Raw genomic sequence first — 12249 nt, 5'->3', positions numbered from 1 at the left:
TTTATCCAGTGGCTCAAAATGCCATCCTTGCCATCCTCTGCTTTGCTCTCCATCATGTTGGCTTCTCCCTGAGGCCGGTTCTGCACCTGGTTGCACAGCAGTGGTGGGATCAGTTGGAGCTGTTTGCTTCCCAGCTTGTGTTCTAGTGGGAGAAAGATGGTTGTTTCCAAAGGTTCACCCATAAGAGCAAAGGGTACTTTCCCAGAAGCTCCCTGCAAATCTCTTCTTGCTTCTGTTTGGTCTCGGGGGTCCGGGGTGGGGGGGGGACACTCATGCCTTCTGAAATCAAAACTAGCAACAGCAATGGAATTACTCTTAGACACCGTCAGGTGCTCTCTGGTTCAACTTCCTGGATCTTCTGCTCAGAGCAGGTACAGAGGAAAAAGCAAAACCCAGAAAAATGATCCTGAAAACATAGGGCTGGACTTGCAGGTGTTTCTGGTTGGCATTTGAGTTAAACCTGTGAAAACAGGAGCGTTTGAAGGTTGATGAAGCCAGGTCGTGTGCTCTCAGAGGACAGCATCTCTATGTTAGAATTACTACGTTTTGCTGATGTAGTCGGTGTACAATTGTCATGATTATGCTTATAAAATTAAACCTTTTGTTATAGGTTTATTGGCCATTAGGGCTTCCTCTTCTTGTTGAATGAAATCCTTGTTTTCATTTTTCTATAGAACTGGGTGTGTCTTTTAGAATTTTGTAAATTTTTAAAAAATGTTTATTTTTGAGAGGGGAGGAGGGGCAGAGAGAGAGGGAGACACAGAATCTGAAGCAGGCTCTGAGCTGTCAGCACAGAGCCGGACTTGGGACTCGAACTCATGAACCATGAGATCATGGCCTGGGCCGAAGTCGGACGCTTAATTGACTGAGCCACCCAGGTGCCCTAGAATTTTGTAAATTTTCAATGATTGACCTTTTAAACTATACTGGATATTTTCTGGTGATATATGTGTGGCAAATATCTTCTCCCAACCTGTGGTTTATTTCTATCATTTGGTTTGTGTGTGTGTGTGTGCGCGTGTGTCTATATGTGTGTGTATGTATGTGAACAGGTGTTCTCAACTTTAATGCTAAATTTTCAATCTTATGTTGCAGGTAGAGCTTTTTGTGTCTTGTTGAAGAAAACTCTCCTTGCCCAAAACTCACAGACGGTCTTTCTAATTGTCTTCTAAAAGCCTAGTGTTTTGACTTTGACAAGTTAAGTCTTTCACATCCTGGACACCGCTTTGTGCATTTGGCGTGTGGCCAGCTCTGCTGTGACCATCCTGGTCTGGAGGTGGAGCCACTTTGGCCTCCCCGTGTGCTGGTGGCTGGGTTCTTCCAGCCACGGGCCCTCCCGCAGGCACGGGTCCGGGGCTCGGGCCCGCGCAGGCCTGCGGCTGGGCGCCCGTTTGCTCCTTTGATGGGTTTGGTTATTCCTGCCCAGACACACCCGCCCGGTGAGCACAGCTTCCTGTCGATCTTTCACACCTGGCAGGCCCAGTTGCCCCCCTCAGGGGTGTGGACCTGTACATTTATTTCTTTGTTATTGAAGCTCACTCGCTCTTACCTCTTCTGATGTTTCTTCCTCTCCACTCTCCCTCCAGTTAGATCATCTCAGCCTGAATCTCTTAACTTCTCTCTCATGATTTTATGTCCTTGCATTCTGGGTTATTTATTCACATAGATCTTCCAATCCTCGGATTTTCTTTTCAGCTGTGACTACCTACCTGTCTTACTCATGCAATGACATTAAAAATTAACTTTATTGAGATAGTTTACAGACAGTAAAACGTGCTGACGTTAAGTACATAGTTCAGGAGTGTCGGGAGGCTTACCCAACCTCACAGTCACAGCCACAGCTGAGTCTGAGGGCCTTTCCGTCACCCTCAGAATCCCCTTTGTGCTCTGAGTCCACCCCTGCCCTTCCCACCCCTGGCCCCCCACAGCCCCTGCTTGGCCTGCTGCCCCTACAGGTGGGGCCTGTCTGCGCTAGTGCCTGGTGCTCGTGTATGGTAGCTCCTTAAGGGCTTCACTGCCATTTCCCTGGTAACTGATGATGGTGAATGTTTTTCTCATGTGCTTCTTTGTGATTCATGTGCCTCCCTTGGTGAAGTGTCCATTGAAAACCTACATCCTCCACCCTCTTTAAAAATAAGCAGGTTATTAGTTTTATGAATCCTTAGGATTTTCTATGTATGTTCTCATGTCCTCTGTGAATCGAGACAGCTTTATGCTCTGCTTTCCAGTATATGTGCCTTTTCTTTCTTTTTCTGCCATTGTGTCCTGGCTATGACCTCCAGGACAGCGCCGGAGAAGAGGCTAGAATGGACGTTTTTACCCTGCTCCTGACCTTGGAAGGCAAGCATGTCGCTAGCTATGGGTTCTTCATGTATGCTCTGGATCAGGTAGAGGACATTCTCAACTCCTAACTGTTGAGTGTTTTTTCCCATAAAGGGGTGTTAGATTTTGTCAGATGCTTTTTCAACATCTGTTGATATGATATGATTGTGTGATTTTTCTTCCTTTTTTTTTTTTTCCTTTTTTAGCCTGTTGATATGATGAATTACACTGACTGATTTCCAAATGTTAAACTGGCCTTTTGTTCCTGTGATAAACGCTGCCTGATTGTCATGTATTCTCCTTTCTACTTATTGCCTGGTGGATTTGCTAACACTTTGTTGAGGATTTTTGCATCTTTGTTCACAAGGGTTTTTGGTCTGTGGTTTCCTTTCCTTTTTTTTTTTTTTTTTTTTTTAATATTTATTTATTTTAAAGAGAGAGAGAGAGAGAGAGCGCACGAGTACACACAGGCCAGGGAGGGACAGAGAGAGAAGTAGACACAGAATCCAAAGCAGGCTGCAGGCTCTGAGCTGTCAGCACAGAGCCCCACATGGGGCTCGAACCCATGGACTGTGACATCATGACCTGAGCCAAAGTCAGACACTCACCCGACTGAGCCACCCAGGTGTCCCTGTGGTTTCCTTTTCTATCGATGTTTTTGTCCAGTTTTGGTATCAGGGTAATGCTGCTCTCAAACACTGGGCTGGATGTGCTCCACTGGTTTTTAATTTCTGGAGGAGTTTGTGTAATATTGTTATTTCCTTCTTAAACGTTTGATAGAATTCACCAGTGAAGCCATCTGGGCTTAGAGATCTTTGTGGGAAAGTTTTTAAATTACATCTTCATTTGTATAATGCTGAAATCGATTCTTTCAGTCAGTATGTAGTTATTTTTGAGAAACTCTTGTTCTCACTTTTTGACTCATATCTTTTACGTTTTAAACATATACCTGGGTACTTCTAACATCTGATGTTCTTGTGGGTCTGGATCTGTTTGATTCTTCTGTAGACTCTCACCAAATGTACCTGTTTCCCTGTCTTTTTTGTTGGAAGAGAATGTATTTGCTTGTTCTTGATCTTGGAAGCAATCAGGAAGATTGCTTTTGCCAGGGCCCAGGCTCCTGAGCTAGGGCCACACTGTCCCTTGTTGGGGCCCTGGCGTCCTTTCGGGGAGCCCCTGCCTCATTAGGGTGACCTGCTTACAGCTCTGTACAGCTTATGTGCATCTTTCAAAGGTCGTGTCTTTTCTGGGTAGCTCCGAGATGCCGCAGCACCAATATTCTTAATGAGCTCTAGCTGGTCTGGGATACAGGGCCCGCTCAAGTTACCCAGGCCACTGTATGCTTCATCTTTTTTTTTCCCTAGAACTTTTATGTTTTGTTTTTAAATTCACCTGGAACTAGTTTTTGTACATGGCAAGTCATAGAGGTGCCACTTTGCCCCTGATTACGCCAACTCCCAAACTGACAGCTCAAGGCTATTAGGCATTTCTAATTCGTGGTAGCAGCTGAGACCCTTGGGTCATCACAAGCGTGCTGAGAGTTGTGCATTATCGTTGCTCACATTGTGCACAGAAGGGGCTGATGCTGGCAGGCCAGGGGGCTGTGCTGGGGAGCAGCGTTCACCCCCCACCGATCTTCACCGGGTGCCGACATCAATCACAGCATCAGTCTGTTTGTGAAATTGATTGTTTTGTCGTCTTTTTTGTTCCTCTGCTGTCCCGACCTCCATTTCTGTGGCTCGCTGGCATGTTTTGATGTCAGCAGCCTTCCATGCTGGTGATAGGAGGGCCTTCAGTTTTCTGTCTAGGGGGCCCCTGCCCCACCGTGCTCAGGAGCTGGCAGCTGAGGTGAGCATTGGCCGGGCCCTAACACCTGAGGGGCCTGGAACGTGAACATACTGGAGATCCCATGCTGTTACCACTGTATGCAAAATTATAGATTGGGCTCAAAGCCGTTAACTATGAAAGTCACTGCCCTCCTCTCCTGGTGGTGAATCTTCATGAAGGCCTTCAAGCCAGAATAGAACGGGTGGGCGGGGCCTCCTTGGAGTTTGGAGCTGCAATGTGGTGGTGGGGGGGGCAACTGCCTTCCCTTTCCATAGCAGGTCCATCCTGTGGGGCACTCCCGCCTGCTTATTGGAGCCTGGTCTTCCTTGGAAAGGAAGCCCCTCAGCCAGTCCTTGGGCCTGTGTGTGCCCACGAGGGAGCATTGGTGGGGGGAGAGGCCCACGAGGGTCTTGGAAGCAGGTTCTGTATACCCTGGCCTGGACCTCCAGACAGTGGTTCTGCAAGATGTCACCTTTGGAGGAAATGGTGAAGGACGCAGGAGATTTTTCTGTATTTGCTTTCCTTACAACTGCTTGCAAGTATTTAAAAATAAGAAGTTAACAACACAAACGTCTGGTGCCAGGCCCATCTCCAGACTCTGTATGTTGGCTTTGCGTTGCTATTTTGTTGGAAGCCCCATGGATGATTCTGGGTGTGGCTGGTCAGATGCAGTGGATTTGGGGAAAGCTGGGGCCACACAGAGCCTCACACGCTGGCAGGTGCTCCTGTCGTCGGGAACGCCCTTCGCCTGGGGCCATCTGTAGTCGGTGTGCCGCCGCAGCCTGGGCCTTCCTTGGAGGTCCCTCCTGCCCTGCTCTGCTCTCTCCTCATTTTCTTCTTTCTTTCCCGTCTCTTCCCCCACGTTTCTCCCAAAGGACTTCTCCTAGCAGGACTTCGGTCCTTCTGGGCTCGCGTTGTAAGCTGGGGGAGGCCGTGGGGCTGAGCTGCTCTCAGCCTCGCGGGGGGATCAGTTGCCTCTTGGTTCTTGTGCTGCAGATGCTGATGGCGTTCGCTTGGTTTTCCAGATGTTCTCCTGGCCTGCCAGCTCCCCGATGGAGGGCGGAGGCCCCGCCGAGAGCCCTGCCGTGCGGACCACCTCCGAGCCCCGCAGGTCCTCGTCCTCGGCGCACAGACACCTGAGCAGAAGGAATGGGCTGGCGAAGCTGTGCCAGAGCAGGATGGCCCTCTCCGGTACCCGCCCCTTCTGGGCATCGTGGGTGGCGGTGTCGAAAACGCAGGCGAGGGGGCGCTCTGGGCTCTGGCCACTCTCTCTCTTCTTGCTGAGAGGACGCGCTCTGTGTGCGGGCGGCGGTGCTGGCTGAAGCCTCTCCTGCGCCGCCGTGATTCTTAGGCATGAGCCTGTCCTGCGGAGTGTGTGTGAGCGCGACCCTGGGCTGGGCTGCCTTGCAAGTAAGATACAGTTTTGCGGCTTTAGTTCGGCAAATATTTCCCAGCTGCTGGGCTGCGGGCTCATGCTTTCTTCCCAGTTACAGACGAGTAACACGGGCTTGAGGGCAGCTAGCTTTCCAGTGCAGAAGATGGTGCCCGGTGTGGTGGGGGGAGGGGGCAGGAGGTCGAGGCACCTGCTACCCACTCGCTCATGTTTCCCCAAGTTAACTGGTGCCTCCAGAGCCCAGACACCCCCGAGGGGCTCGTTGTCGGAGGGGGTGCTTTGGGAGACAGAGGTGCATGCCTGCAGCCCGGGGCTAGGACACGGGGAGTCTGTTAGGTTGATAGAAGGGCTGGTGCTGGAGGAAAGGTGGAGGTGAGGAACAGTCCCACGGAGGAGGAGGGTTAGAGCCCAAGAAGAGGGCTCACATGCTGGCCTGGAGGCACAGGGTGGGGCTGTTCAGAGGGGAGCAGAGGCTAGGTCCTCCAGGTGAGGGCTGGAGGCTCTGTGGGGTGGGCTGGGCAGGTCTGTGAGGCAGGCAGGTAGCCACCCTCGCCCTCGGCCTTGGGAGGGAGCATGGGTGGGTGTCTGCTTGGGGAGCAGGGGGCGGAGCTGGGGCCACAGCGCCTGTCTGGTGCTGTAAGGAGATCAGGCCGGGCCTGGGGCAGCCTGGAAGAGGAGGGCCGAGGCTCTGGGCCGTGCAGTTTCCAGGCTCCTAGAATGGTCTGGGGTGGGCCCGTGAGCTAAGGAGGGGAAAGGGGGGAAGACTTGCCTTTGCCTGGTTTTTGAGCCGTTTGAAGGATGGAGCTGACATTTACTGAGATGGGAAAGGAGAGGCAGGGCAGGGGTGTAAGCAGGGGCCTCGCAGCACATTCCTGGGTGAAGTGTATTTAAAGCCACCAAGGAGTGGCTGGGATGGAGCGGAAGCGGTGAGCTTGATCCCCAGGGTTCCAGGGTGATGAGAGCTCAGGCAGGTGGAGGGGGGCGGGAGCTCTGCCAAGGGCAGAGGTTTAAGAGCTGGGGAGCTGCCCCCTGGCCCAGGGCTGCTGATGGTGGGGGTGAAGGAGCCCTGAGAACTAGCCACGGGGTTGAGCATCTTGGGAGCCACTGGACCTGTTACCGGGAGGGGGTTTTCTGGAGGGATCGTGAGTGAACCTGACCAATGAATGAGGGAGAGAGGAAGGGGCCGGGACAGCCAGGCAGCTCTTGGATTTGGGAGACTTTCTGGGATCGAGGGGCGTTAGGACAGACCCAGGAGGGCACCCCTCGGGGGGCTGGGTGGAAAGGGACCTCAGAGTGTGTTTACACAGAATCACTGAGGCTGGGCCTGCTCCCCATAGGTGCGACTCCGCATGGCTAGACACACCCAGGTGTTGTTCTGTTGGGCTCTGGGGACGTTTGAGACGCACCCAGGGGTGCAAACCAGCCCTTGGAGCCTTTGGCAGGAACTGAGAGCAGGGGCTGTGTGTGGCGGTGTGTTTGAGGAGTGCGCTCCTGGCAGGTCCAAGGCTTCCTTTCCTTCTCTTTCCAGAAGGCAGATGGAGCTCCTACTGTCTGTCCTCGCTGGCTGCCCAGAATATGTGCGCGAGCAAGCCGCACTGCCTGGCCGCACCGGAGCGGTCGGACGCGGCCGGGTCCCTGGGGGGCGCGTCCTGCTGTTCCCTGCTGCGGGGCTTGTCTTCGGGGCGGTCCACGCCCCTCCTCCCGGCCCCCGTGTCCAACCCGAACAAGGCTGTTTTCACCGTGGACGCCAAGACCACAGAGGTATTTGCTTCGGTTTGTGACCCTGCCATGAGCGTGTAGCCCGTGTCTTCAACCCGTGGCCTCAAACAGAGGCGTTTGTGTTAAGTGAGATCAGAAAAGCGTTGGGTTTCACCTGTGTAGTTGCAGAAGCGACATAAACAAGACTCAACCACACCAAACAGTCCTCTCACCAAGGTGGAGACCCCAGGGAGGGGGCGAGGCACGCGCTCGTGCTAAGGCACTGGCCGCCCGAGAGTGAGAACGCATTCCCAGCCTGAGAGCAGAGCGCTTAGGGGCACAGAGAACTGAAATTGTTCGGTGGGCAGGAGTATGGCCTAAGTCCCCACACGTCCACGTAGTCTTGATGACGTGAGGTGCCCGGTCGCGGCGCTGCCATTTCTTGTGTCCCCCTCTGTGGCCAAGGCCCCCGAGGACCCAAGGCGTCACTGCTGTGAACCGCCAGGGCAGGACACTGGGAGGAGGACGCTGGACCATGCCGCCTCGTCTGCTGTTCCCGGGGGTTAGAGGTGCCGCTGGTGATGCTCGTGCCCTCTCCTCTCCGTGACCCCCAGATCCTGGTCGCCAACGACAAGGCTTGCCAGCTCCTGGGGTACAGCAGCCATGACCTGATCGGCCAGAATCTCACGCAGTTCTTCCTGAAGCCAGATTCCGACGTGGTGAAGGCCCTCAGCGAAGAGCACGTGGAGGCTGACGGCCACGCCGCCGTTGTGTTTGGCACGGTGGTGAGTGCCCGGCGTGTGCCGCCGGGGCCGTACAAACACGGCCGGTCACCGGCCACCGCGGCTGCTGTCCCCCCCTCGGTGCTGGTGCGGGGGACAGCTGAGCTGGCGTGAGGGCGGTACCACCTGATGGGGGAGGAGGCCAGTCAGCGGTTTGCGGGCCTGCAGGATGCGGCGCGGATGCTCTCGTCTCAGGGTCCCCACCCCTAAATCTCCAGCTCTGTGTGTCGGTGTTCGTTGGCGGGGCTGGCAAGGTTTCCCGGGGGCTTCGGTCCTCCCCGTGTGGTGCATCAGCTGGCAGTTGACGGGTTGAACTGCGTGTTAGATGCTGAGCCCTTGGCCCCGGGCACCGAGGGGAGTGAGATGTGGTCCGCTACTTCTGAAAGGCCACCTGGCTGTTGTGAAGAAAAAGTTGGCATGTTCACCACACATTGGTGTCTGTTTCCTCGAGAAGTTACGGATGCTGTTTCCCCTGTGGTGTTGAACGAAGCTGCCAGAAACCCTTCTCTTCCCATAGAACGTTGGCTCAGAGACTGTTAGGTTAAGTGTCCGAAACCTTGTTTATACTTTGGTTCATTTCCGAGATGTGGGGCAGGTGAGCAGAGGCCGCAGACGTCCGTGGGCCTGGGGTCCAGGGAGGGCCAGGTGCAGGCCCGTCTGTCCCCACAGGTGGACATCATGAGCCGCAGTGGGGAGAAGGTTCCAGTTTCTGTGTGGATGAAGAAGGTGAAGCGGGAACGCAGCCTCTGCTGTGTGGTCATGCTGGAGCCCGTGGAGCGCGTCTCGGCCTGGGTCGCTTTCCAGAGCGATGTGAGTGTGCCCGCGGCATCTCAGCTGCACGGAACTTGACCCTGTGGCGCTGCTCCCGGAGCTCGGGCTCACCTTGTGGCCTGCTGTGTGCCTTTGGGGCTTGTGGGAGGCCCCGCTGCACCCCCCACTGTGTGCACTTGGGCAAGGAATCCAATCTCCCTGTGCCTCAGTTTCCTCATGTGTACTACTGGGATATAATCAGAACCACTCACAGGACTGTTTCCGCACCGTGTGTGGTACACAGCCCTGGGCTGTGAGCTGTGGGTGTGGTTTGTGCCGGCTTCTGCGGAACATCTCGAGAAGTCAGGAATTTGGGCCTCAGGAGTGTTTGTGCACGCCTCGCACACTTCTGCCGCGCGCGGTGCGAACTTTCAAGCTCGAGACTTGGCGTTTGGTGGAGCTTGAAGCTGAGGTGCCAGGAGTTTTATCCTAAGGCTTAAAAATGTTGGTACTTCCTCCTAGGGAACCATAACGTCGTGCGACAGCCTCTTCCCTCTCCTGTACGGGTACGCGTCCAGGGAGGAGGTGCTCGGGCAGCACGTGGCAGACCTCATCCCTTCTGTGCAGCTGCCTCCGCCCGGCGAGCTCGTCCCACAGGTAGGGCCCCGGGGACCTCTGGCCACCGCAGGGAGTCTGTCTATCCAGTGACTGGTGACCGTTCATCTCCCAGACTGGAATCCGTGACCTGGCCACACAGTCTGGGACCTGTGCTCAGTGGCACCCGTTCCCCTGTTGCTCTCTGGGCTCAGAAGCCTTACCCGGTCAGGGCCCGTGTGGCTCTCCAACTGACTGCCCTGTCCCCTCGGTCCTCTCCCTGGAGCCTGGGGTAGGGAACGCCTGCTGCCTCTCTTTACTGACAGGTCTGGGGTCTTGAGGGACAGGGAGAACGGGCTGATGGCAGGTGTCCCCTCAAGGCAGGATGGCAGTCAGATGGGGGAGGGCCGGCAGCTTTGGGGTCAGTGGCGGTCTGGGGTCGGGGGGAGGTTCTGATGCCGACCGAATCCTCCCAGTTCCCAGGAGCCCCGTTTCATACTAGTGTGCAGCCTCCACACCAGTGACCCACACTGCAGTGAGTTCACCTCATGTCACACCCCAGTGACCTGCAGGATCAGACTGGACGGTTGATTTTTGCCTAAAGTCACCTCTGCCGCTGTAAGAAATCAGAGATGGTTTCAGGCCACCCATAGGCACTCGCAGGTGGTTTCAGGCCACCCAAAGGCACTCGTTGGTTCTCTGGCTGGCCTCAGGCCAAGAGCCGAACCCTCTGAGCAGTCATCGGCTATTTTTCAGCTTTCCAGCTCAATGGGAACCCCCTGCCCCCGTCCCTAGTCCTTATTGTCTCTGTGTCCTCTCCCCTGCCCCAAGGCCGGGGGGTGGGGGGCGCCTGTTGGCCCAGCCCCGCTGGGAGCTCGCGTGTCAGCACCTGCTCAGTCTGAACGCAGGCACGCATCCAAGAGAAGTATGTTCTAGAAGGCACGTTTGTAATAACCTCGAACTAGAGTCCCCGACTCCCCGGCAGCGAATGGAGACAGGTGCTGCACCCCTCATTCCTTGTGGGGCCCCCTGGGACCTGACGCCTGGCCTACGGCCTTGGCACAGGGAGCCTGGCGTGTGGAGTCCCGACCCTGTTGAGGGTGCAGTGCTGCTGAGTGAAGCTCCCCTCCTGTGTTCAGGGCGGTGCCCACGACGTGGGCCCCTTCACATCTTCTGTCTCCCAGGTGGCCCCTCGAAGGGGTGGGTGGGATAGGGCGAGGGGTGGGCACAGAAGCCTGGGCCTCATCTTGAAACCTGAAAGGGCGCACAGTCTCAAAGCCCTTGGGTGAGGATATTGCCTTGGTCGAGGTTTACTTGAAACTGGATACATTCCATGTCTTCAAGAAGGGAAACGTAAAGCAAGGATGTGCTCTCGTGGGTGATGTAGGTGCCGATGAGGCAGATGGGGCGTGGCCACCCAGTAGTCAGCAACAGCAGGGAGCCACTGCCCCTCAGGCCGAAGGATGGGGGACAGAGTGAGGGATGGGGCCGTCTGCAGAGGGGGGCACCCTGGGGATACTGGCGGTCCGAGGTGGAGAGCGGGGAGGAGCGCTGGCCCTCCCTCCCAGACGCCAGCCCTCGCGCGCGTCTTGGTTGCCCTGGTGTCTGCTGCCCTCGGGCCTTTCTGGAGTGGTGAGCGGCTGCCGTGCTGGGGTGCCCTCGCCCCCGGTCACAGCTCCTGGCCAGCTTCCGCTTTCCCTGGGGCAAAGGCGGGGTGTGGGGAGCTCAGGGAAGGAGGGCCGGTGTGGGGAGTGTGATGTTTGGGGGTGCTCCCCAGCACACGTGGGTGGGTTCACTTCTCAGGCTGCAAAGACTCAAAGCTGGGGCTGGGTGCGATGCTGCTGTCAGCTCAGTGGTGCGTGTTCCTTCCAGAATCTCAAGATTCAGAGGTCTGTCGGGAGAGCCAAAGATGGCACCACCTTCCCTCTGAGCTTAAAACTGAAATCCGAGACCAGAAGCGAGATGGTGGAAGACGGCAGGGCAGTGCCTGAGCGGGGTTACTCGGCGTCAGTCTGGGTGTTCTCCACCATCAGCGGCCTCATCACCCTCCTGCCCGACGGGACCATCTATGGCATCAACCACAGCTTTGCCCTGATGCTGTTCGGTTACGGGAAGACGGAGCTCCTGGGCAAGGTGGGCCTTGCGTAGGTGGCCAGCCTGCGTGCCCCTGCAGGGGGCTGGTCCATTTCCACAGTGAGGACCTGTGCTTGCCACAGGCCTCGTACCTCCCTGTCTGCTGGGCCGGCCCCCTGGCTGCCCCTGGGGGGTGCCGGGCAGCGTGCTCCCTGTCTGCACTCATTTCTCCGGACCCCACGCCGAGCCCTCCATGACCCCCTGGGCTGTCTCGAGGTGCTGCCCTGGGAGAGGGAGGGGCTGTCACCCTGAGACCTGTCCCGAGCAGAGCGTGTGTCCCACCTGTGCGGATTTTCTCTGCGCGTGGAGCTCGGGGCTTGTCTCACCTCCTGTGCCCTGGGGGCCATCTTGGGGGGGGTCTGTTGTGCGGTCAGAGTCAGAGGAAAGTGTTTATGAACTTCTTCCTTGGATGGAGCTTTCTCTGAATTTCTTGAACACGGGGAGGTGGAAATCTCCACACACCAAGAGCCAGGCCCAGCTGGGATGCCAACTGCCAGTTTCTATCTAAGACCGTGCTGAGAGTCTGTATCTGTTGCTGCAAACCATTGTGAGCTTGGTGCCTAAAACATGACAATCTCATATTTAGGTCACAGATGGGCCCTTTGGGCTGGGCTCGGCAGGATGGCCTAGTCTCTTTGATGTAGTGTCAGCCGGGGCTGGCATCGTCCCCAGGCGCGCCTACCCGTGGGTCTGGCTGCCTAGGTCCGTGGCTGGGGCGGTGTTGAGAGCCCCTGTGTGTCGTGTGGTGGC

General features: G+C 56.1%; 1 protein-coding gene across 5 annotated transcripts in view; it reads left to right on the top strand.

Moving 5' to 3' along the window:
• Positions 1-12249, top strand: part of PASK (PAS domain containing serine/threonine kinase) — a 41278-nt gene that overhangs the window by 6159 nt on the left and 22870 nt on the right. For 4 of the 5 annotated variants that reach the window (XR_015255673.1, XM_086720175.1, XM_086720176.1 and 1 more), the window contains exons 3-8: positions 5175-5340; positions 7071-7303; positions 7855-8025; positions 8692-8832; positions 9295-9429; positions 11239-11499. Coding sequence is in view for 4 of the 5 variants with exons in the window: in XM_086720175.1 (XP_086576301.1) it covers positions 5175-5340; positions 7071-7303; positions 7855-8025; positions 8692-8832; positions 9295-9429; positions 11239-11499 (1107 nt within the window). In the remaining variant the exon portion in view is untranslated. Of the gene's footprint in view, positions 1-5174; positions 5560-7070; positions 7304-7854; positions 8026-8691; positions 8833-9294; positions 9430-11238; positions 11500-12249 lie in introns of all 5 variants that reach the window. The other variant, XM_086720177.1, reaches the window with a different exon arrangement.

The sequence above is a fragment of the Puma concolor genome, chromosome C1 (assembly GCF_028749965.1).
Source record: "Puma concolor isolate L17-30 chromosome C1, mPumCon1.1.hap2, whole genome shotgun sequence".
In the NCBI taxonomy this organism is placed as follows: Eukaryota; Metazoa; Chordata; class Mammalia; order Carnivora; family Felidae; genus Puma; species Puma concolor.
Note: the sequence above shows the minus strand (reverse complement) of the source record. Positions and strands in the feature narration are given on the sequence as shown.